The 25112-nt window shown below is 39.4% G+C and overlaps 1 protein-coding gene and 1 long non-coding RNA gene across 2 annotated transcripts in view; one reads left to right on the top strand and one right to left on the bottom strand.

Annotated features, from left to right (window-relative positions):
- Positions 1 to 24795, top strand: part of LOC115210782 (integrator complex subunit 7-like) — a 67173-nt gene extending 42378 nt beyond the window's left edge. Inside the window, exons 13-21 of the mRNA XM_029779509.2 lie at positions 98 to 301; positions 7148 to 7342; positions 9211 to 9314; positions 10360 to 10422; positions 14116 to 14269; positions 17511 to 17609; positions 18638 to 18847; positions 21966 to 23448; positions 23674 to 24795. Of these exons, the coding sequence (XP_029635369.1) occupies positions 98 to 301; positions 7148 to 7342; positions 9211 to 9314; positions 10360 to 10422; positions 14116 to 14269; positions 17511 to 17609; positions 18638 to 18847; positions 21966 to 22211 (1275 nt within the window). The 3' untranslated portion in view covers positions 22212 to 23448; positions 23674 to 24795. The remainder of the gene's footprint in view (positions 1 to 97; positions 302 to 7147; positions 7343 to 9210; positions 9315 to 10359; positions 10423 to 14115; positions 14270 to 17510; positions 17610 to 18637; positions 18848 to 21965; positions 23449 to 23673) is intronic.
- LOC118763168 lies at positions 3581 to 18345 on the bottom strand. The gene is made up of 3 exons (XR_004998932.1): positions 18336 to 18345; positions 12539 to 12544; positions 3581 to 3735 (listed from the first exon to the last, which is right to left on the bottom strand). It is a non-coding gene; the product is annotated as an uncharacterized LOC118763168 (long non-coding RNA).
- Positions 24796 to 25112: the final 317 nt, after the last annotated feature.

The raw sequence follows: 25112 nt of genomic DNA, 5'->3' as shown, positions 1-25112 counted from the left end.
TGGGTGCTTTTTACGTGCCATGTTTTACTTTTATTGTGTGTTTCATTTGTGTTTGTTTTCTTTTTAAATCTGACTGGATATTTTTCTCAATTTCCAGGTGGCTTCTGAGCATTTTTACTTTTGGCTGTCGGGGCTCCATGATCTATGTCTTGGTGATAGCCTGCTGACTGGGGCTCTCAACAAACCACACCAATGTGACACTGGAACCACAAGCATCAGCTCTCAATCAACAAAGAACAATCTGTCTTCAATGATTGGTGAGGCTTTAACTCATTATCAGCGAGGCATTTCCCAACTTCAGGTAAACTCTTGAGCTGCTATTTCTAACATCAGTAGCACCATTATTATCCCTACCATTATCATTATAATTATTATTATTATTGTTGTTGTTACTGTCATCACTGTGAAGGCGCATGGCTCAGTGGTTAGAGCGTCGAGCTTATGATCGTGAGATTGTGAGTTCGAATCCCGGTCCGGGCTGTGTGTTGTGTTCTTGAGCAAGACACTTTATTTCACATTGCTCCAGTTCACTCAGCTGTAGAAATGAGTTGTGACATCACAGGTGTCAAGCTGTATCAGCCTTTGTCTTTCCATTGGATAACACTGGTGGCATGGAGAGCGGAGGCTGGTATGCATGGGCGACTGCTGGTCTTCCATAAACAACCTTACCCGGACTTGTGCCTGGGAAGGAAACTTTCTAGGTGCAATCCCACGGTTAGTCATGACCAAAGGGGGTCTCAATTGTTATCACTGTCCACTGTCACTACTTTTCACTATCTTACAGTCTTAGTGATGTGAACAATCATTACCTAAACATATGTATGTTTGTATGTATGTGTGGATGTATGTATATATTTATGTATGCATGTGTGCGTACATGTGAATGTATGTATGCATGGATGGATTGATGGATGTAAGGCCAAGGGAGATAGCTCCAATAGTTTAAATGTAAAATGCAGTTGGGAATGAGTCCAATCTTTAACAGATAGGTGACAACTTCACACATGTTTCAGTCTTATTAGGCCTCATTAGTGAAATATAAGTTTATTGTCTACTTCAGTGATGATGCTGGTTGGTAAATAATTAAAGGTTTAAAAATTTTAAAGATTTTTATCATTGTTGTTACTGCCACTTTTACCATCATTGTCATCATCATCATCATCATCATTTTTGTATTTTATTGAATAGGTCTGAAAATTTTTAGTATTTATCTTGTTTTACCTCTGGTTTACTGGCGAGTGTATAGCCACTGATCTTGAAGTGTTGGTGTTCATTTCTTTATTGCCAACTCATGGAGATATGAATTAAGTCTTGCTCCTAGAAGCTTATTATCAATAATAATTAATACGCCAATTTGTGTTTTTTTTGCATACCTGATGCATGTGTCACACTTAAGAGAAAGACATTTTGTTGCTTAAATAAAATCTAACTAGATCTCTTGTAATTTCTGGAAGAGATTTGAAACCAGCACTTATGTGTTATTACTACTTCTCAACACCCATGCCTACTGGTCCACCGAAGCAGCAATGATCTTAATAGGAAAATTAAGATGCTTAAATTTGACACGTGTATCGAGCAAGGGAGAGAGGAAGTGAGAAAGAGAGAGAGAGAGAGAGAGTGGCTGAATTCCTTCCTACAATTGAACTGAAATTGATCCCTGGCTATTAAAGGCCCGACCACACACAACACACATACACACACGCAACATACACACATACACACATGTAACATACATACATACACATTTGTTTTAGGTCTTCTACCCATTTGAATTTGGTCATACACCAGATAACATGTTAAGTCTTATGTTCTGAAATTTAAATTTTGAATTTGTTTCAATTATAAAATTACACCTCAGCTAAAGAACATCTTTTGGCTTTCAAATAGAATCTTTTCTTTCTCTTTCTATATTTTTGTTAAGTGACAATTTCTGTTTTGGTCAGGATTTTTCCAATTTCTTTTTTCTTGTATCAAGTAATGGATGAAAGTATTAATAAAAGATTAAATTCATAGAACCAAGCAAAATCAAAAATATTAATTCTATTTTTCCTTTTCCTTGATACTAACAAGAACATAGTATGAGAGAGATTTGGCTGCTATTTCTAGCACATTGAACAACCACACAGAGTTGTTCAATTGGTTCATTTGTTGATGTGTATAAGTAAACAAAAACTAAAAGACACACACACACACACACATGAATGTGTCTGTGTTTGTACCCCCACCACCATTGCTTGACAACCAGTGTTGGTGTGTTTACATCCCTGTAACTTTGCTGTTCAGCAGAAAAGCCTGATAGAATAAGCACCAGCCTTACAGGCAATAAGTCCTGGGGTCAATTTCTTCGACTAAAGGGTGGTGCTCCACCATCAAATGACTGAAACAAGTAAAAGAATAAAAGAATATGAGAAAAACGTTCTATGAAAAACGTTTCATAGGTGCAGGGGTGGCTGTGTGGTAAGTAGCTTGCTTACCAACCACATGGTCCAAGGTTCAGTCCCACTGCGTGGCACCTTGGGCAAGTGTCTTCTGCTATAGCCCCGGGCCGACCAATGCCTTGTGAGTGGATTTGGTAGACGAAAACTTAAAGAAGCCTGTCGTATACATGTATGTATATATATTATATATATATATATATATATATATATATAAGTGTGTGTGTGTTTGTGTGTCTGTGTTTGTCCCTCTAGCATTGCTTGACAACCGATGCTGGTGTGTTTACGTCCCCGTCACTTAGCGGTTCGGCAAAAGAGACCAATAGAATAAGTACTGGGCTTACGAAGAATAAGTCCCGGGATCGAGGTGCTCGAGCATGGCCGCAGTCAAATGACTGAAACAAGTAAAAGAGTAAAGAGAGTGCCACTAAACCAAGAGGGTTCTCTGAATATGTACAAAGTATTTTAAGGCTAAATAGTAATTCTGTTTACATTTGCGTCACTGAGATGTTTTGGCTGGATTTATATAGTTATCAGTTTTTACCCTTCTTTAACTGTCACAGTATACTTTCCTACTATAAGCTGAAGTCCTGAAATTTTTGTGGGGAGCGGGGCCAGTCAATTAGATCGACCCTAGTATGCAATTGGTATTTAATTTATCAACCTCGAAAGGATGACAGGCAAAGTCGACCTTGGCAGTATTTGAACTCAGAATGTAAAGGCAGACGAAATACTGCTAAGCATTTCGCCCGGCATGCTAATGATTCTGCCAGCTCACTGCCTTTAACTGTCACACTATAAAAACAGATCTCATGGCACCAGCTGGCTTTAGACACCCTTTCAGTGCTCTTGAAGTATTTGCAAAGGGAGGCCATCCCTTCCTCGCAAGCCTGAGTGATACGCACCGGACCCCGGTTTCGAGATTATTGTCTCTTATCAACAGGCGGTAACCACCAGGTCACGATGAAAGACAAGGCCCGCTTTGCAAATATGTGAGTTTTTCTAGTGATGTCTGCCACTGATTTCGAAAAACTGACTGTAAGCATTATTAAATTTCAGAGCGAGATGTAAACTGTAACCGCTCGACAATGTAAAGTATAAAAGAGGAAGGGATGGCCTCCCTTTGCAAATACTTCAAGGGCACTGAAAGGGTATCTAAAGCCAGCTGGAGACGATGATCTCCTGGGGCTAAAAGCTACAGTAACACCCACCCTTTGTGGTTAGCCATATTGAGATGGCTTTTATACTTTACATTGTCGAGCGGTTACTTTTTACATCTCGCTCTGAGATTAAATAATGCCTATATTTTTTATATTTTCCGTGAATTTTTCACGGGTCCAGCTAGTAAATACTATTGGCAAACTTTAAATGTATGTCACTACTGCTCTCATTTCTCTCCAGCTGATAGCAAAAAAAAAGGAAAAAAAAAAGAAAAAGAAAAAATTACAATCACCCCATAGTTAAATAGTATCAGTGACATTGATGTCATCCTCATTATCACAATCGTCATCCGGATTTCTGTCTGCTTTACCAATCCAGCTTAGGTTCTGTTTTGGGTGGTTGGTTTGGATCTGTAACAGATACAGTTGTGGAATAGGTCCACACATGTAGGGAAACCAAAACTGTCCCTCCCATACTTCAATGTAGGGGGTAAATTTGTGTGATGATAGCTTCATCGTCATCATTTAACTTCTGTTGTCCACGCTGGCATGGGTTGGACGGTTTGCTCAAAAACTGGTAAGCTTGAGAGCTGCACCAGACCCCAGTCTGATTTGGCATGGGTTTCTAAGGCTGGATGCCCTTCCTAACACCAACCATTTACAGAGTCTGCTGGGCGCTTTCATGTGGTGCCACACTGACACTTTTACATGGCACCACACCGGTGCTTTTACATGGCATTGCCACGAGTGCTTTACACTACCAGAGGGACCAGTCTTAACACTTCTGCTGCAGAGCATGGGTATTCTTGAGTGCAGCAAGGGGCCAGGCATCTTGGTCCTTTGTCATCTTGCCTGAAAGGTTCAGCATCCTGAAATTGTTCTTCCTGGGTCTTCCGCAAGTTCCATCTACTTTGAGAAATCAGCACTTCTTTACAAAGCTGTCAGCATCCAGCCAATTTGCTTCATGAATTGATATCAACTAACAAGGCATTGTCGACATCTGGCTTACTTTGTCTTTGAGATTTGGTTTTAGTGATTTTTTTTGTTTTCTGTATTATTCTCTTGGTCAAGTTGGACTTTAACAAAAGGCGATTGTTGAGTAGTGAGGACTTTTTGAATTTACAGAGCACAAGGTTATTGTTCTAGGGCTAATGCCAGGTTGAGGTATATCCAATATATTCTATAATGTAGTTTGTGATCAAATAAAAATGAGAGGTTGAGAAGGCTCTTTAGCCTGGCTGAGGTGCATGACAGCCCCTCTGGAGTTGATACTGTTATAAATGTCACCCAGTATACTTTATATATATAAACGGCAAAATGTCTGTCTCTGTGTGTGTGTGTGCGTGCGTGTCCTTTATACAAATCCACAATTTTTCAGTTAGAGCGCTCGCACTTTCTATGGTCATTCAAAACCATCCAAGGGTGGTCGTGCATATCTTTACATTACCCTAGTCACCCCGCAAAGCCATTAAAAAATCAATAGAAGCGACTCTTTTGTGAATTTTCTATCCAAAGCCCAATCAAAATGCCTGAAACTTGATACGCCAATTGAATGCCAGCTAGCTGTATGTGATTGGTTGGATGTTTGGACAGTACTCGCGTGTATGTGCGCACGCATGCAGCTGTATATGCATGCACCAGAACTATGACCCGGCGTTGCTGGATCATAGTGCTAGTACTCTATAAAGTGGTTGATGAATGCTATAGAAACCATGCCAAAACTGAAACATACATGTGAAATGTGGTCCTCCAGGAGAGCACTAATTCTGAATAACAACTAACTTGGACCTTGCCAACACAAAATGATGATTATCATTTATTGTTAAGTGGCTGTGTGGTAAGTAGCTTACTAACCAACCACATGGTTGCGGGTTCAGTCCTACTGCGTGGCATCTTGGGCAAGTGTCTTCTGCTATAGCCCCGGGCCGACCAATGCCTTGTGAGTGGATTTGGTAGACGGAAACTGAAAGAAGCCTGTCATATATATGTATATATATATAAGTGTGTGTGTATATGTTTGTGTGTCTGTGTTTGTCCCCCTAGCATTGCTTGACAACCGATGCTGGTGTGTTTACGTCCCCGTCACTTAGCGGTTCGGCAAAAGAGACCGATAGAATAAGTACTGGGCTTACAAAAAGAATAACTCCCGGGGTCGATTTGATCGACTAAAGGCGGTGCTCCAGCATGGCCGCAGTCAAATGACTGAAACAAGTAAAAGGGTATAATGAAATGTGAATGAAACTGCGGTACCCACATATCTGCAGTGCTGGTCAATCAAGAGACCTATCTAGTGAACTGGAAATCATGTTTGTACTATTTTTAGTTGTCCATGTACATGTTTCAACTTTGCTTTGTATCACTTAGGTGTGGTCTTGAATATATCTGCTTCTCAGAATTCTGTGAATGTGCCAAAGTTCAATGTGCCAGCTGGGTCTTCTAGTTGAATTAAAGGAAGTTCTAAGTTCTGGCATTCATCTACTTCACATATTTCAGGTTCTTATTTCAGCCTTTGAAACAATGCAAGAGGCATGTCATACGGGTTGCAGGCAGATCATATTTGCCAGTAAAGATTCCACTTTATTATTGGAGTAGATTTCAACCATATCTATTACATATCTCATCTATCTGGATGCATAGGAAGCATATTTTTTCAACCACTTTTCACTGGACATGGTTGCTAGTGTGACTTATTCTAATTCTACTAATCAGGATATGTATTTATTTATTTATTTATTTACATTTTACTGTTTTAGGAGTGGCTGGTGCTCAGTTTAACACCACCTAATCCTTAAGTGCTTTCAGTTGAATTAATTCTATTGCAAGCATTTAGACAAAAACTCCTCTCGCCTCACCTCCCATATTTTCCCTGGAGTTATCCATGCTTGGCATTAACTACTTCAATCTCACCTGTCTGGGAGAGTCTCCAAATGTTTTCAACGCAACCATTCTTTTCAGAACACTTTTAATCATCATCATCATTGTCATTGTTTAATGTCCATTTTCCATGCTAGCATGGGTTGGACGGTTTGACCAGAGTCTGGGAAGCCAGGAGGCTGCGCCAAGCTCCAGTCTGATCTGGCAGTGTTTCTACAGCTTGATGCCCTTCCTAATGCCAACCACTCCATGAGTGTAGTGGGTGCTTTTTACGTGCCACCGGCACAGGGGCCGGAGGAGGCTGGCAAACGGCCACGATGAGTTAGTGCATTTTACATGTCACCAACACGGACACCAGTCAGGTGACGCTGGCATCAGCCACATTTGGATGGTGCTTTTTACATGCCACCTGTTTAATTCTCTGTTTATGCGTTTTATGCGTGTATTCATGTTGGGGTAATTGTTTTCACAACCAGATGCCCTTACTCACAAATGTAGTTGGGGTAGAATCTGTTGTTTATTTGTAAGGGAAACTCAGCAAAGCATAGAGAAGTCCCTTGCTTAAGAAAACACTACAGAGATTTGAACTCCCTTGTATGTAATCAGTATTCCAATACTTTGACCTTTCAACCATTCTGTTATTGTCATTCTGATCATTTCCTTTATCTTATACTGCAGGCTGCCACAACACAAAATTTCCGTCTTCAGTTCCAGAGCGAATACTGCACCTTGCGCTGTGAGCTTGTCCAGTTACACCAGCACCTGTGTCAAACTTGTTCCACTTTCCAGACATGTCCTCCTCCTGCAATAGCCTCTGCCATGGCGGTCACCAATTCTCGTGACATCAGTCGATGTGGTCCTGTAATCTCTCAGGTAAATTGTCTCATTATAGCAACGTGTGTGTGTGTGTGTATTTTGTAAGAAAGAAAGAAATTTAGAACATTCTGATCCAGTATTAAGAAATGCTCAAGAATACGTCTAAGCTCACTGGATCTAATGTAATGTGATGTAACAGTAAGTTATCAACTAGGTATGCATTATATTTCTCCATCAGCAAGGGTTGAATGTTATTTGAAACCTTGGCATATACATGTATTTTTGCAGTTGATTGCTCTTTATATAGCTAACCAATTTAGGAGAGTCCAGTTTGCTGGACATTGTTGTAGAGCTGAAAAAGAGGTAATTTCTACTCTTCTCCTCTGGAAGCCATCTACTCGCAATACCAGAGGGCGCACACTCTCCTACCCTGATGTAATCTCCAGGGATACAGGCATCCAGCAACAGGACCTCCGTAATGCCATGATGGACCGTGAAGTCTGGCATAGCATAGTAAATTCCATTGTCTCGACCACGGTCGAACAATGATGATGATGATTACATTAATTAAAACTTTATGTTAAAACTGAACTGTAAGGTTTATAAGATTATAATGGATATCTCTTCTGATGCTAACCACATCACCAACTAATCAAATGAACATTTAACAGTTTTGTGTGTTCTCTTTTTCTACACAAAATAGTATGGATGGTGGTTAGCATCAGAAAAGATATCCAGTTACAAAACCTATAGTCTGAAAGGGAATTGGGATTTTAAGCAGTGGTTCTCAACCTTTCGTAGGTCAATGGCCCCTTTCATAGAATACCATTTTACAAATGCACTGTCTTCATGTTTTACAATGAAGAATGAAAAAAAAACACAAACCCCCAACAGATCTAGCAGAAGCTAATTTTGTCGTGTTTTAGTATCTGCCTGTTCTAATATTACCCCATCCAGCATGTGCCCCTTTTGAGATATTTGCATAGACTGGCATCCCTTTTCATGGAAATTACTAACAAAAGGGAGGTCTCATATAATGAAATTATATGGAACCTTGGCATGTCATTAGTCATGTTTTTGTTTACTGATAATGCAATGTCCTATTCATATTTTAATTCTAACAAAGATTTTTTTTTTTTTCAAAAATATGGTTAAAATATAAATATTGTACTTAGTTTTTATTTCTGAGAAAAATCATGCCCCAGTCTCTCTAAATACTCAGAACCTTCCACACTGCCATCTTGGCATTTAGCACCACTTTGTAAGCTCACAATGCACCCCCCCCATGCCATCCCCAAAAGGATATTATCACTTAGGTTGAGAACCACTGTTCCTGGCACAGGCTTCCAGCGTGCCAGCCCAGTCAACCCATGCCAGCATGGACAACGGACATTAAATGATGATAATGATATCTTAATAGGCGTAGGAGTGGCTGTGTGGTAAGTAGCTTGCTAACCAACCACATGGTTCCGGGTTCAAGCCCACTGCGCGGCATCTTGGGCAAGTGTCTTCTGCTATAGCCCTGGGCCAACCAAAGCCTTGTGAGTGGATTTGGTAGACGGAAACTGAAAGAAGCCCGTCGTATATATGTATATATATATATATATGTATGTGTGTGTGTGTGTTTGTCCCTCTAGCATTGCTTGACAACCGATGCTGGTGTGTTTACGTCCCCGTCACTTAGCGGTTCGGCAAAAGAGACCGATAGAATAAGTACTGGGCTTACAAAGAATAAGTCCCGGGGTCGATTTGCTCGACTAAAAGGCGGTGCTCCAGCATGGCCGCAGTCAAATGACTGAAACAAGTAAAAAAGTTCAAAAAAAGAAAGTAAAGTTAATATTGTGTAAATTTTGCACCTAATAATAATTTCATTCCAATAATTGTTCCTTTGCATTTTTAATATTTTCTTGTGTTCAATATTTCAGCTATTAAAATGCCAAAACAGCTACAGTAATTTAAGTCAGAAATTTTTGGATCTCTATCAGTCTTCATTTGATGCAGACCCTGCTTCCTTAGCCAATATGCAACTGTATCCTTTAAAAATGTGTGTGTGTGTGGTATTTGTGTATAAAATACCTCTTGTTTTTATCCCAGCAAAATAGTAACCGTGGAGAGTCTTTGCTGCTGGGTTGAGTAACATCAGCAAGAAACCACCTACATAGATGCTTGATCTGCTGGAAAAGTAACTGAATTACTGCAAAAGGCACTATAGAGTCTAGGGTACAAAGTACTTGGTAGAATTACCATAGATCAACTCAATTAGGGCTGATCCAGTACCAAACACAACAACTAACACAAAGCTTAGCATCTTTAGAGCAGAGAAAATAGCATATTACAATGCCATGCTCATACAAAAGGTTGTTAAGAGCTATGTGCTGAGTTTTAGCATAAATGTAAGGATTGACTCTCTCATTGTAGCCTGGATACTGCAGCAGAAGTTTTTGAAGGTATTTTTTACCCCTTCGTTACCAACCTGGCTGAAACCGGCTCTGGCTCTGTAGTACAAATGTCTTGTTTCATAAGTTTTGAATTAAAATCTTCCACCAAACCTTAGTCACAATTTATGTTCCTAACACTAGCTGAATGATAACTAAGTTATATTACTAAATTCTTTGTTATATTTAAAGTAATTGAAAAAAACACAGAGCATCTCAAAATAAATACAGTAATGAAAGGGTTAAAGTACATCTTCCTCTTCCACAATATTACTATTATTTATCATTGTTTCAACATACGTTGTTGTTGTTGTTGTTGTGCCCTAGTTCAACCCTGATTAAACAGATCTGTGGTCAGAAGAGTCCAGCCATAGTCATCCCATCTTTTTTTTTTATATCCGCATCTGCTACATATTATATTAGTCAGTCAGTGTACAACCCTCTCTATTTTTCTTTTTGAGTACAGTAAGGTGTAATTTGAGGAAGATTTGGCAGCTATTTCAACTTGGCTCAATGATGAAACAGAAGTCCTTTGAGGTATATTTTTCTGGCTGATTTGCATAGGAAAAATGTTCTATGTAAATAGTTAAGTGATTGATGTGGTTGTTGATGTGAATTCCTTAACAGATCCCTCTATAGATTATACACAAGCAGTGAATTAATGAAGGCAGTAATTAACACCATTCTCACAGGGCAAACAAGGTAGGTAACCTTTATTGCAAAAATAAAAAGAAAAAACCTTTTTATCTCTTCAAAAATTATGTCATCAGTAATACAGACATTAGACCTTATTAAGAAGTCTTTAGATCCAATGCTTAATCAGAGTTCTTCTGACTTTCTGCACTCAAATCTTGCTAAGGTTAACTTTGCCTTTCATCGTTTTGGGTGTAATAAAAACATACGAAATGAGAATTGTCAGGGTGTCAGTCCAGATATTTTGAGGATTTTAACTTAGATTGTAAAGACATTTCTGAGTTCAAATCATGCTATAACCAGTTTAACACAGTCACTTGAATTCTTGGGTGCTTTAGTTGAATGTCCTCTGTTGCAAGTATTCAAGCCAGGTCTCTGATTTGAGGACACCTTTTCTTTTCACCACCAGTCTTGGAGGCCCTATAAAGGCTTATGGGAACTGCTTTCTCTTTTGACTAAAATATTGCAAAAAAAAAAAGGAACAGCAGACCCAGTGACTGAGCTCAAATTGTGTATTTATTGTTTAACATTCTGCATTCTCTGTCATCATCATCATCGTCGTCGTCACCATCATATAATATTTGTTTTCCATGCTGGCATGTGTTGGATGGTTTGATAGGAGTTGACCAGTTGAAGAGCTACCTCGGCCCCATGTCTGTTTCTAATGCCAACCACTTTACAAAGTGTACTGGGTGCTTTTAATTGGAACAAGCGCGGGAGTGGCTGTGTGGTGAGTAGCTTGCTAACCAACCACATGGTCCCGGGTTCAGTCCCACTGCGTGGCATATTGGGCAAGTGTCTTCTGCTATAGCCCCAGGCTGACCAATGCCTTGTGAGTGGATTTGGTAGACGGAAACTGAAAGAAGCCTGTCGTATATATATATATATATATATATATATATGTGTGTTTGTGTGTCTGTGTTTGTCCCCCTAGCATTGCTTGACAACTGATGCTGATGTGTTTACGTCCCTGTAACTTAGCGGTTTGGCAAAAGAGACCGATAGAATAAGTACTGGGCTTACAAAGAATAAGTCCCGGGGTCGATTTGCTCGACTAAAGGCGGTGCTCCAGCTTGGCCGCAGTCAAATGACTGAAACAAGTAAAAGAGTAAAAGAGTAAGCCTGCAAGATTAGGATCACTTAGCTGAAGAGGAATGCAGAGGAGATGCCTGTATGCAAGAACAGCCTCAATGTTATTTAGATTGATGGTTATATATCTAACAGTATTTACATTAAAATCTTGCTACTTAAGTGACTGCTGTAGTTCCGTATTGAAATGTCCTTTTTTTTTTTATATATTTAGTTGTAGCCAGAAGGGAATGCACACATTATCTTAGACCATGAAGAGGTGAAGTAGTTACCTTGGATACAGGCATGAAGTGATGTAAAAATGTCCCCTGACCTAAATTGCCTATTAATAAATATATTTCTTTACTGCCCACAAGGGGCTAAACATAGAGAGGACAAACAAGTACAGACAAAGGGATTAAGTCGATTACATCGACCCCAGTGGGAAACTGGTACTTTATTTATCGACCCCGAAAGGATGAAAGGCAAAGTCGACCTCGGCAAAATTTGAACTCAGAACGTAACGACAGACGAAATACGGCTACGCATTTCACCTGGCGTGCTAACGTTTCTGCCAGCTCGCCGTGGACAATCGCCTATTAATAAATAATTGTGCCCTTCCCTAGGATGCTGCATAGTTGCTTTTATATTAAGTAAATATGAAACTGTGTTTTGTGATTTGTGGATAATTCCAGTTATGTGGCTGTAAAATACTGGATGACATAAATATCTAAGTGACTTTCATTTCATGTGATTAAACCAAGTTGGCTGTAATTTTTTAGTTCCTGGTTTTCAGTTGTGATATTGTGAGATGTTACATTGTAACTTTATTTTAGCTTGAGTGCACGACAAATTAATTTTTCTTTTTTTTTTTTTTGTTGTTGTCATTAAATGGGCAGTAATGAGTCATAAAACAAATAGTTAAAACATTTCAGAGATGAGATCACCTAAAAAATATCCCCCTCCTCACCTTGCAGTCATTGGATCCGTGGTATCGTTTGATAAAAATAGGTATCATTATCATAACTAGAATATCGTTGGCTGAAGGAAATCTGACCTACAGCTAAACAGTAACAACAGCAATATGAACTGGGTGTTGGACAGTACTTAGTGTGGCTGTTGGAAGTCGGAGACCCCCTTCGGTCACGACACAGACCATGGGATTGCACCTAGAAAGTTACCCTCCTAGACACAAGTCCGGGCGAGGTTGTTTATGGAAAACCAGCAGTCGCCCATGCATATCAGCCTCCCCTATCCAAGCCACCAGTGTTATCCAAGGGAAAGGCAAAGGGGCTGATACAGCTTGGCACCTGTGACATCGCAACTCATTTCTACAGCTGAGTGAACTGGAGCAATGTGAAATAAAGTGTCTTGCTCAAGAACACAACATGCAGCCCGGTCCGGGATTCGAGCTCACAACCTCACGATTGTAAGCTCGACGCTCTAACCACTGAGCCATGCGCCTTCACCATTGGAAGTAGTGGGAGGTATATTGTAGTGATGACAAGGGCTGGCCTAAGGTGGAAATAGTCTGCAGCATAATGGAGAAGTTAGACCATATAATCTCAAATTCAGATCTTTCAGGAACTATTGTGTTTTGTGGGCCCTGAACAGTTCTGCTTTCTCTTGTTTATCTGACCTGAAAACCAGGTTCTACTTCTACTTCATTGAAAAATAGATGTAAAAAGTGGGCAAAGATGAGCAAAGATATACACATAAGAATGGGTTCCTTTAGAGTACTAAATCAGCCTGTCTAACCCAGTGGTTCTCAACCAGTTTCCATATGGCCCTTGAGGGTTCATATAAGATTTTATTGTTAAAATTTACCTGTAATCCATTGGTTATACTTTTACAATGCACAAAATATTTTAACAATATTTTTATACAATTCCTAATAATATTTAATTATAAAAATGTAATAGCATTTCTTTTAAACATTGAATGGCTAGGAGCGTCCATCTGAGTAAAATAGGAATTAAATGAGTCCATTGGTATAAAATGGTCGATAAACGCTAGTCTGGCCTAACTCTCATCAACTGTATAGAAGATATTAAGTGACTAGAATCCTTCGATCACCTCTGTCTACGCTGCATCCTTCATGTCCGATGGCATCACTTTGTCTCCAACTATTCAGTGCGACACCAGTGCAAAATCACCTCTCTCCGACAAGTCATCCTAACGAGACGTCTGCGTTGGCTGGGTCATGCCCTCTGTCGTCAACCAGGAGAATTCATCTATGAAGCAATTGCCCCAGCTCCCCTTCAGAGTTGGCGAAAGCGATGTGGTAGACAGCGAAAAACCTGGCTGATGACAGTCAAGGCTGATCTGGAACCCAACCTAGGCCCCCATGACTACGGCATTCGCCGCTGGAATAGGGAGTGGTTGGAGATCACACGGTCGTTAGCCTCAAATCGCCAGATCTGGTCGGCGATTGTGAGAGATGCAGCATTGAGGATGAATGAAGCCAGCTCAACCCACCCCGGGTGAATGCTGTCTCGAAGCAAAGCAAAAAAACTGTATAGTAGTTGTTTAGGAACTGAATCTTAGTCTCATACTCAAGGATTAATAAGAGTTTATTTTTATGTTGCAGTACTTCTAATGACCATTTTTAATACTACAAAAATTCTTCTTCAGGGAAACTCTAACACTAGACAAGGCCAGCAGCTTCTATGTGAAATCACCTCATCTGTGTCCAGTGAGTCGTTGCTTTGCTAAAGTACTTCAGACTATTGCTCAGAACTTGAACCAGTTGGTTAGCAGTAACAACAACAACAAACTGACACACCAGGTAAGTGATGTTTGTAGTGGGGTAGGAAGAAGGATTTAAGTTCATCAAACTAGTGTGTGTGTTGTTCTATCGTGTCTGTTTGGTTGCTGTGTGGCAAATTTCATATCTGAGTAATTCTAACTGGAAGACGCTACATTATTCAGATTCTACATCATCATCATCATTTAACGTCCACTTTCCATGCTGGCATGGGTTGGACAATTTGACTGAGGTCTGGCAGACCAAACTCCAATCTGATCTGGCAGAGTTTCTGCAGCCGGATACACTTCGAGAGTGTAGTGGGTGCTTTTACGTGTCAGTTTGGTTGAACTGGCAACGGCCACACCCAAACGGTGCTTTTTATGTGCCACCTGCACAGGAGCCAGTCCAGCGGCACTGGCGACGACCTCGCTCGAATGTTTCATGTGCCATCAGCACAAGTGCTAGAAAGGCGACGCGGTAACGATCACGCTTGAATGGTGTGCTTAAACGTGCCATCAGTACGGAGGCCAGCTTGTTGCTCAGGCATGAATTCTTATTAGAGTTAGGTTGGGGATACAAGTTTTGAAGACAATCTCTACCTGCAAAGCATACACACTGAGGGATAGTGTGATCCATGGTAACACTTCTTGGGATTCATGTCCACAGCACTTTGGGTGAGTACTGACTGAAGAAATTCTTGAATATCAATACAGATGTGTCTTGGATTTTAAAGAAGCTGGAAACTTAGTATAAGATCCTGGTAGATACAGAAGTCAGCTCCACCAGTACCCATTGGATTTTGAATGGTTATAATGCCAAACTTCACTTGACTCTATTTAACCCTTTAGCATTTAAACCGGCCATATCCGGCCAAAAGTATTCTGCCTGTTTTATGTTCAAACTGGCCACATCTGGTCTCACACCAACCCTACAATATCATTTTAAAAATTAACAGCTACCTCATCAAAATCTCCTAGCTACAAGATAATGCATGATTAGTTCAAAACAATGTGGATAAAAAAGGGTTAACTTTGGCAGAATTATGTGAACACTGAAGGGTTAATGGTGCCTGTGTTGTGATGAGTATATTCATCAGAAATGATCAAGCTGCACGTGCCATATGGAGTAACTTTTAGACCAATGACTACTTAACCCCAACTATCTGGCTCCAAAAATACTGAACCTAAAGGAATTATTTAATATCTAGTCTTCACATATACGTTGTCCATTGTTTGAATTTTAACTATTTGATGATTTCTACATCAGACGGCTGTCATCTTGAAGCATAGTTGACTTCGGTTGGTGATGCTGTGGATTTACTATTTGGCTTTAGTCCAATTTGTACTTGGTGAATTAACACAGTAAGATGTTACATTAGTATGTTTGTTGCTGATTTGAGTAAACCATTAATGTTATCTGTTTCAATAGTTGGAACGGTGATGTTTCTGTTATGTTGTGTTAGTCTACTTCTTGTCACTGTTACTTTGTTGTTGTTGTTACATCCTTTTGGTTGCTCTCACTGGGAATATGCTAATTGCCCCATTGTGCTCTCTTCAAAATAATTAGTTAAGCCAGCCATTCTGTGGTACATCAAGGTAATAGAAGCAAAAGCTAAGTCAATCTAATGTAAAGTGGACATAGGCGCAGGAGTGGCTATGTGGTAAGTAGCTTGCTAACCAACCACATGGTTCCGGGTTCAGTCCCATTGCGTGGTATCTTGGGCAAGTGTCTTCTGCTATAGCCCCGGGCTGACCAATGCCTTGTGAGTGGATTTGGTAGACGGAAACTGAAAGAAGCCTGTTGTATATATGTATATATATATATAAGTGTGTGTGTGTTTGTGTATCCCCCTAGCATTGCTTGACAACCGATGCTGGTGTGTTTACGTCCCCGTCACTTAGCAGTTCGGCAAAAGAGACCGATAAAGTAAGTACTGGGCTTACAAAGAATAAGTCCCGGGGTCGATTTGCTCGACTAAAAGGTGGTGCTAAAGCATGGCCGCAGTCAAATGACTGAAACAAGTAAAAGAGTAAAAGAGAATATAAATATTAAACTCAAGCTAATCTTCGTTACTTATTCAACCTACTACCAACATTTAGAAAAATGTTAACCCTCTATATAAGGTGGCAGATTCATAGAGCCATTAGTGTGTCAGACAAAATGCCTTACAGTTTTTGTTCCTGCTGCGCTCCAAGTTCAAATCCTGCTGAGGTCAAGTTTGCTTTTTTATGTTTCGAGTGTTAATAAATTAAGTACAAGTCTAGGATGATTGATTGGTTGAGTCATTAATGTATTAGACAGGATGTCTTGCCGTAATTTTGTTTTGGCTTTTTTGTTTTTTAAGTTCAAATCCTGCCATGAGAGCATGACCTGATCCATTGCCAGGCTTAATACAGCCAACTTGTGCTTGAGTGCCTCTAACAGTCTGCTCAGTTGCAAACATTTGGGTCAGGTATCCAGTTAGGGGATATTGTCTTCTCTCCTTTCCTCCACTACTAGTATCAGTGGCCCTAAAAAATAGGTTAATGGCACTGCTCTTTCTTTAGACTAAGTGATAAAAACTGTTTTTAACCTACCATGACCATTCTGCTAGTCCATCTGATGACTAACTTCACCAACATACCACTCTGTCCAAAACCCACATTCACCATATACTTCTCTGTTCAAAGCCTAGTTTAAGTAAAAAGCACCATCCGATCGTGGCCGTTTGCCAGCCTCGCCTGGCCTCCATGCCGGTGACACATAAAAAGCACCATCCGATCGTGGCCGTTTGCTAGCCTCGCCTGGCTTCTGTGCCGGTAGCACGTAAAAAGCACCATCTGATCGTGGCCGTTTGCCAGCCTCGTCTGGCACCTGTGCTGGTGGCACGTAAAAAGCACCCACTACACTCATGGAGTGGTTGGCGTTAGGAAGGGCATCCAGCTGTAGAAACATTGCCAGATCAGACTGGGGCCTGGTGCAGCCTTCTGGCTTCCCGGACCCCAGTTGCACCGTCCAACCCACCCATGCCAGCATGGAAAGTGGCCGCCAAACGATGATGATGATGTCCAAGAACTAACACCACTATTATACCTCTCTCCTTAAACCCTAACTCCACCAGTATACCACTCTACTCTAAGCATAGTTCCATTATCACACCACTTGGTCCCAAGCATAACTCCACCACCATGTCACACTGCCAAGCTCTTAACCCACTCTCTTAACCCACCGACTTGAATCATGTCAGCTTGACAAAAGTATGTTGACCCACCTTTTGGTTTTTCTCTCTCTCTCTCTTCAGCACATAGCATTCCTGTATAATTCCATCAAGCAGCTAATTCAGACCTCCATTGGTTACCCCAGATATTTCTTCCAGACATTACAAACAACACAAGTTAAGGTAAGCATTCTTTCTTTCTTTCTTTCTCTCTCTCTCTCTTTCTTTCTTTCTCTCCTTCTTTCTTTTACTTTCTTTATTTCCGTCTTTCCTTCCTTCTTCCTTTCTTTCTTTCTTTCTTTTCCATATCCAATCCAAGTATGTCTATCTATTCTCCTCTCTCTGTCACTCTGTTTTTCTTTCTCTAACTTGCTTCATTTTCACTTTATTTACATAAAATGAAAGCTAATAAATTAACTGAACACTTTTCTTTTGTGTTTTTGTATGATGTTTTACCATTATTTTCCTCCAATTTTTTTTCTACATTCTCTGTATCTATTTTTATTTCTTTATACAAAAAAAAGTCCTTGAGGCCTTGTAACCCAATCAAACATGTTAAATATTTTTTGATATTTGTTGTTCTTATAGAAAAGTGTTAAAGAGTTTTCGCCCTTTTTTTTTTCATCATCAATATTTCCCATCTCTTTTTTCTTACTGGTATGGGTTTGGTACATTGTCTGAAGGACATTGTTTCATCCCTTTAACATCCCCTTCATGACATTCAGCATCTTGATATCTGCTATCACCACATCTGCCCAGTTCTTCCTTCGTCTTTCTCTTCCACAGGTTCTTTCCACTTGACTCTCTTAACCTTTCTTTACCCAGTTGTCATCATTCATATGGATTATATGTCCATACCAGCACAGTGCCCTCTCTTGCACATCTCAGTACAGTTAATTCTTCTTATACTCAGTTTTTCTTGGAGGCAGTGATGGTGGTGTAGGTGATGCTGGTAGAGGGTTGTATTGTTAGCGGAATTGGTGGTGCTTGTAGTGGTTATGATTAGTGGTGCCACCGGTTGTGGTATCAGTAGTAATATGTCCGTATAGATATTTGTAGTGCTGATGGTATTGGTAGGACTAACGATATAGGTGGTGCTGGTGCTCCAGGTTGTAGTGTTGATGATATTGGTAGTCTAGTGGTAGAGGTTTGATGGGGACCCCCTATAATGCTGAGTGTAATTTTTATTTCTTTCTTTTTGTCTTCTTCAGCTGGCTATCTCTCCTCAGCCACACAACTCAACTGACCCAGTGTTGCTACAGCAAGACACACAACTCACACTGAAAGTCGAAGGTGTTGTCCAGCATGGTAATCAACCAGACTTCTATAGGCAAGTGCATGCTGTCATGGTCAACGTTACATCTGTTCTACGCAGTCACAGCCACGGCTCTGCTGCCACACTTGCCGCCAGTGGAAAGAAGGTACCGTTTCTTTGGTTACTTGTTGTTGACGTTTCTGTTTTTGTATTTATTTTCCCTTTTATTTGGAGTGGAGGAAGGAGAAAAGGTTGAAGTGTTGGACTACCATAAATCCTTGAATATAATCCGCATTTTTTTCCCAAAATCTAAAGGTCAAAATCCCTAGTGCAAATTATATACGAGGTTTAAAATGAAAAATATTTTCTAAGCAATGTCTGAGTCTCTATTTGCTGTCCAGCAATGTTTATTCAGACGCATTTTGTGATGTCGGGCACGAAAATCCCTTAAGCTAAGCCTGAAAGCAATGAAGTCATAAAAGAATCATCCATAACTTGCAGTAAGCAACATTTATTAAAATAAAAGTATTCAAAACACAGAATAACATGTAACAAACACAATTTGCAAACATATTTACATTCCCATATAACAGTTAAGAACATCACCATTATTGTATTACACATGTGCGGAAGTGTTTGTTTGACTAAGTGCTGCTGGCTTAATTACGCACAACTCAAGTTAGAGAAGGGGTGCGTATTATACACAAGGTTTAGGTTTTTCAGAAGTAGAGCCCCCTAAAAATCCCCTGCGTATTATACTCAAGGGCGGACTATACTCGAGGATTTATGGTATGTGTAAAAGATCCAGGTGTTTTTTTTTTTTAAGATGGTGTATACTTTTAAGACAACATAATCCACTTTATGTTTCATGTCTCATGTTGCATGACTTGCATATCAAGTTCTATTCAGTGGACTTCACAAATAAGTAGAAAGCCATCAATCAAAATGGCATTACACTAGGCTATAAAAGCAATTGTTTCAATAAAAAATAAAAAACTATTCTACTCATGCTTCCATAAAAAAAAAAAACTACATATAAAACAGTAAAAATTAATCAGCTTATTAATCAGAAATTAAACTAACTTATGTGGAATTGTTCTTCTCCTTCACCAGGATAACTTGCTATAATCTTAACAGCATCCCTATGAACCGTGTGTCAGATGAAGAGTTTTTCTTCTTTTCTTTCATGATGCCAAAAGTTTTTAAGAGAAAGTAAATGGAAGCTGTGGCATTCATTCCTTTTATATCGTTGGATATATAATATAACAAATCAGTGGGGAAGAAAGTATATACACGATGTACTATTATTACTATTACACGAAACTCAACATTCTATATCAAAGGCTCACAGTGACCTGGTACCAACACGAACTGGCAATTGCTCACAGTTCTTTACTTTATAACAATGAGTCAGTCCACATTTAGTCAACTGCGGGGTGGTCAGGATCCTTCCACAACATCTCCCCTTTTCAGAATTAGTCTCTCCTATCTTCTCTCCCTTTTGAGAATTGAGTTCCACTCCTGGAATTGAATTTGTTACGCTGTTTGGCGAGTACAAACCTGGAGTATTTTCAGACTCCTTCTGCATTAATTCCAGCAACTGTTGGTTTTGCTGTTGTTGTTGTTGCTGCTGTGGTTGCTGCTGCTGTGGTTGCTGCTGCTGTGGTTGCTGCTGCTGTGGTTGCTGTTGCATCACAGAGGCCAATAGGTTTTTCCATGTTAAATGATTTTTTTCTTTTGTTTTGTACTGGAAAAAATTTTTTTTAAATGTGCAACGCAAGCTTCGAACAACTCATTGCCACTTTTATGTTTTTGTATTGGATATACAATGTAATGAATCAGGGAGGAAGAAAATATATACATGACACACTACTATTATTACTGGAAGCACTCCGTCGGTTACGACGACGAGGGTTCCGATTGATCCGATCAACGGAACAGCCTGCTCGTGAAATTAACGTGTAAGTGGCTGAGCACTCCACAGACACGTGTACCCTTAACGTAGTTCTCGGGGATATTCAGCGTGTCACAGAGAGTGACAAGGCCAGCCCCTTGAAATACAGGTACAACAGAAACAGGAAGTAAGAGTGAGAGAAAGTTGTGTTGAAAGAGTACAGCAGGGATCACCACCATCCCCTGCCGGAGCCTCGTGGAGCTTTTAGGTGTTTTCGCTCAATAAACACTCACAACGCCCGGTCTGGGAATCGAAACCGCGATCCTACGACCGCGAGTCTGCTGCCCTAACCACTGGGCCATTGCGCCTCCACTATTATTACTATTACATGAGACTCAATGCTCTATATTCAAATGCTCACAGTGAACTGCTACCAACATGAACTGGCAATCACTCACAGTTCTTTACTTTATGACAATGAGTCAGTCTACACTCAGCCACTTGTGGAGTGGTTGGAATCCTTCCACAACAATTCCCTTCTCCTAAAACATACATTCTGCAATTGAAGTGACTACAACTAACAATCAAAACCTGGCCAAAGTCTCTTGTCAGAAATCCACCACTATTCTGATCCCTCATTAATCATGTCAGGTTCTTTTCAGTAACCCATTTACAGGGTTTGACCCCAGTACTACAAGCTAACAAAGTAATCATTAGTTATACTGTATTCACACATGTCTACAACTCTGACCTTACTACTACTTGGCATCTATTTACTGCCAAGTAGACTTCTTCATTGAATACCTTTTATCATCTTAATATAAGAACCCATTGGATCAGTGGTTTTCAACCAGGGTTCCACGGAACCTTAGGGTTCCGCCAGTACAGTCCAGGGGTTCCGCAAGAAGTTACAAAACTGCTAAAATCGGCAGTAATTTTTAATTCTCCTGTGCAGATATGTGTGCAAAAGACAATTAAATTATTGCACAGGGGTTCCTCGAGCCAGTGAAATGTTTTTGTTGGGGTTCTGCTCCAGCAAAAAGGTTGAAAAGCACTGCATTGGATAATATTGTCCAGGCTACGATGCCTTAAAAAATATCTGATGGTCATATCAAGGCTGATTTGGGGCTAAACATCTATCACAAACTTCAGTTTTACTCACACTTTCAGTTATTTCAACCCTTGTTTTAACCACATTAACCTTTGCTAGTTTCCTTAGCTCTTGACTTAATCAATTGGTAAATCCACATCTAAGTTTTACTCAATCTCCATCACATAGTCACCCCAGTCCTTGACTTTATACCATGGTAAGTAAATACCAAGGACCCTGAATTAATATTTGTAGCTTTGCTTTATATCTTACTTTAATCAGATTCTTCTGTTCTTTCAGATTCAAGATGTGCCCCCTGTGAAACTGAGTAAGACCCTGGAACCCCAGAATGACTACTTCAGCTCCAGTTTCCTTATTGCCCTGCCATTGCCAGGATTCTACAACCTCACAATCAAGGCTCTGCTTATTGACACTGATGGACTTATTTGGAAGACTGGTCCCCGTATCACCATGTCAGTGAAGTGCTTTGATGACATCATGCAACGGCAGCAGGTGATGAGGAGCATGTCTTGGACAACCAGTTAGTGTTAGGACTGTCCTCTCTCAAGGCGGCTACGATAGCAAGGGAGATAACTGGGTAATATAAGGGGACACACTTGAAAATACTCCAGATCAGTGATTGTGAACGTATGAGGTATGATGTGTCAGTAGTTGACACACAAGAAGCTTTGAAAAATAATCTCTTGCAATATCATGTTATAAAAAGCTTACAAGTAAGCTTTTACATAAAAACCAAGATACATGTATATGTATAAGTGACATTCCAATAACAGGATTATTAAAGGAGTTTTAATTTCTTTAAAATTTCAACATGTTAGGCTAAAAAACTGGTTTGCTGTCACTATTCTTGATCAAGATTTGAAATGAAACTTGGTTCCGATCCTGTTTGGACAGAAAGAACTGTTTGCTGGCCAACAACTAATGTATGGTTCTAATATGGACTTTGTGATGGACATATGTTGCTTTAAGGTCCTGTGTTCTGATCAGTCTCACTAACAATACTGCACTAAGTATTGCCATAGTTATCTTATATTGCTACTACACTTTGTTATAGTAGATTGGAGTTATTATACATGTTGCTCAAACTGACTGATGAATGGTACAATATGTTTATTGTGCAATAGTAGTTGGTACTACAAATTTTAATTTGTTGATAGTGATATTACCTATTTTTTCTTAATACCTGAATGGTGGCACCACATTATTGTAGTACTATAATGTTGAAAGGTAATGTTATTGTAGCAAAGTTAGTTAGTTAATTTTTTGGCTCAAAAAGCAAAAAGCAAGGCCATGTAGGGGGACATGGAGTTATGTACAGGGTGGTGTTCATGTAAAGTGTTCAGGCCACTTGAGGTCAAGGGAGACTTTGAACTGAGCAGTCGTCGACATCTTCACCATCTCGTCTGGCAGCTTATTCCACGGATCCGTTATCACGTTACATTAACATAGATGTTTCATAAACTTTAACCAACATTGGATAGTTGCCACATGACCTTCCTATTAACTGTGGGTTCCATCTGGAGTTAATACCGTTCCTTGTATCGAAGTTATCTAAAGACAGCACACATCATTCAAGCTGCCTGCAAACATGTTATTTAAAACATTCCCAGCAATACCTGGACAGTATGCTACCCACCGTGATCGTTTGGTATTGACAATGTTTGGCAACACTACTTGTCACTAAGTGTTCACCTAGTATGCTACATAATATTAAAACTGACCAAGAACTTGTCATTAAAGTTAACCATCACTATTACATGCTGTTTAACCCTTTTGTTACTGTATTTCTGTTGAGATGCTCTGTGTTTCTTTCAATTATTTTAAATATAACAAAGAATTTAGTAAAATAACTTAGTTATCATTCAGCTAGTGTTAGGAACATAAATTGTGACGAAGGTTTGGTGGAAGATTTTAATTGAAAACTTTTTGAAAATAAGACATTTGTACTGAGAGCCAGAGGAGGTTTTGGCCGGGTTGGTAATGAAAGGGTTAAGCTGATCAAAAGCACAACACACCAATAGAGCTGTTGAGTAATATCACAGCATGTTTGAGCGCTCAAGTTGAATCAGAAAAGCAATCGTGGTTTTACTTTTGAAATAACTTACTCAGCAAAGAAATCAAACAATTTATTGAAACTATAGCTATTTCCCTAAACTTTCAGTTGTCCTGTTTTATCATCACTATCAACATCTACCATCACCATCACCATCACCATCATCATCATTGTGTTCATCCTTATCACTATGATTACTATAACTGTCTTCGAATGTTTGTAAACTGTTGTTTTCGTGGTACGCACATTATGTGAGATAAACGAACAAGGTTGACATGGATGTTCATTGAAGCATGTTCAATTTTAGTGTCTCACAGTCCTGCATTAGAAGTTTAATTCCTTATAGGGTTGTTGACATAAATACCAGTAATATATTGGAATATTCACTTGAAACAAATCTTTAGTTAGACATACAACATTGGTGGAATAACAGAACATGGATTAAAGCTACGTGGATTGACTATTTTTTGTATTCCTCTGGGCTGAAGTTGTGAGATAAGTACCAGTTACATACTGTGGTCACTTCTTTTGACTATACTTGACTGTCCTTCTTCTTTAGATATTTGTCTAACCATATACCAATGTAAGAAATCATTATACATAGATAATACAGAATGGAAGTTTTAACACAAGCATTTAAAGTGTTCATATCTGGCTCATATATCCCACCTGTTTTATGTTTAGACCAGCCAGATATGGCCTCTCACACCTACCTACAGTGTCATTCTAGAAGTAAACAATCATATCATTGAAATCTTGAAGCTATGAGATAATCCATGATTAACTCAAACTCAGTTCAATAAATAAGGATTACTTTTGACACATGAACCTGAGTTCAGTTTTTAAGTATAACCTTTCCTCTGAGAAAAATGAAAAATAAAGGGTTGTATTGTATGTAGTTAACAGAAGCTATTATTCAGATGCACATCTTTACTACATCATCATCATGTTTATTCAGTTGTCCATTGAAAGTAAAACAAGGATTCTATTTTATAAGTTTAGCTAAATTTACTCTGTATTAAAGCTGACAGTGGCAGCGGCAGAAAGTCAACAGAATGGAAATTAATCTATGTATGTTATTTTCTGTATTATCTCTCTACATGCACTATATATATATATATATGTATATATATGTAAATGTATGTATGTATATGTATGTATATATAAAACATAAATTTCATGATTGCATTTACCATGTTGAATAAAAGTTATGTTTAATTACTGATATCTGGAGTTTTTTTTGTTTTTTTTTTTGATAAGCTATATAAAGATGACATTATTAATTCCACTTTTGGCGCAAGGTCAGTAATTTTGAGGAGGGTGAACTCAATTACATTGATTCCAGTACTTGATTGGCACTTCATTTTATGGAC

This window comes from Octopus sinensis, linkage group LG4 (genome assembly GCF_006345805.1).
Source record: "Octopus sinensis linkage group LG4, ASM634580v1, whole genome shotgun sequence".
In the NCBI taxonomy this organism is placed as follows: Eukaryota; Metazoa; Mollusca; class Cephalopoda; order Octopoda; family Octopodidae; genus Octopus; species Octopus sinensis.
The sequence above is the reverse complement of the archived record's forward strand: the minus strand, read 5'-3'. Positions and strand labels throughout refer to the sequence as shown.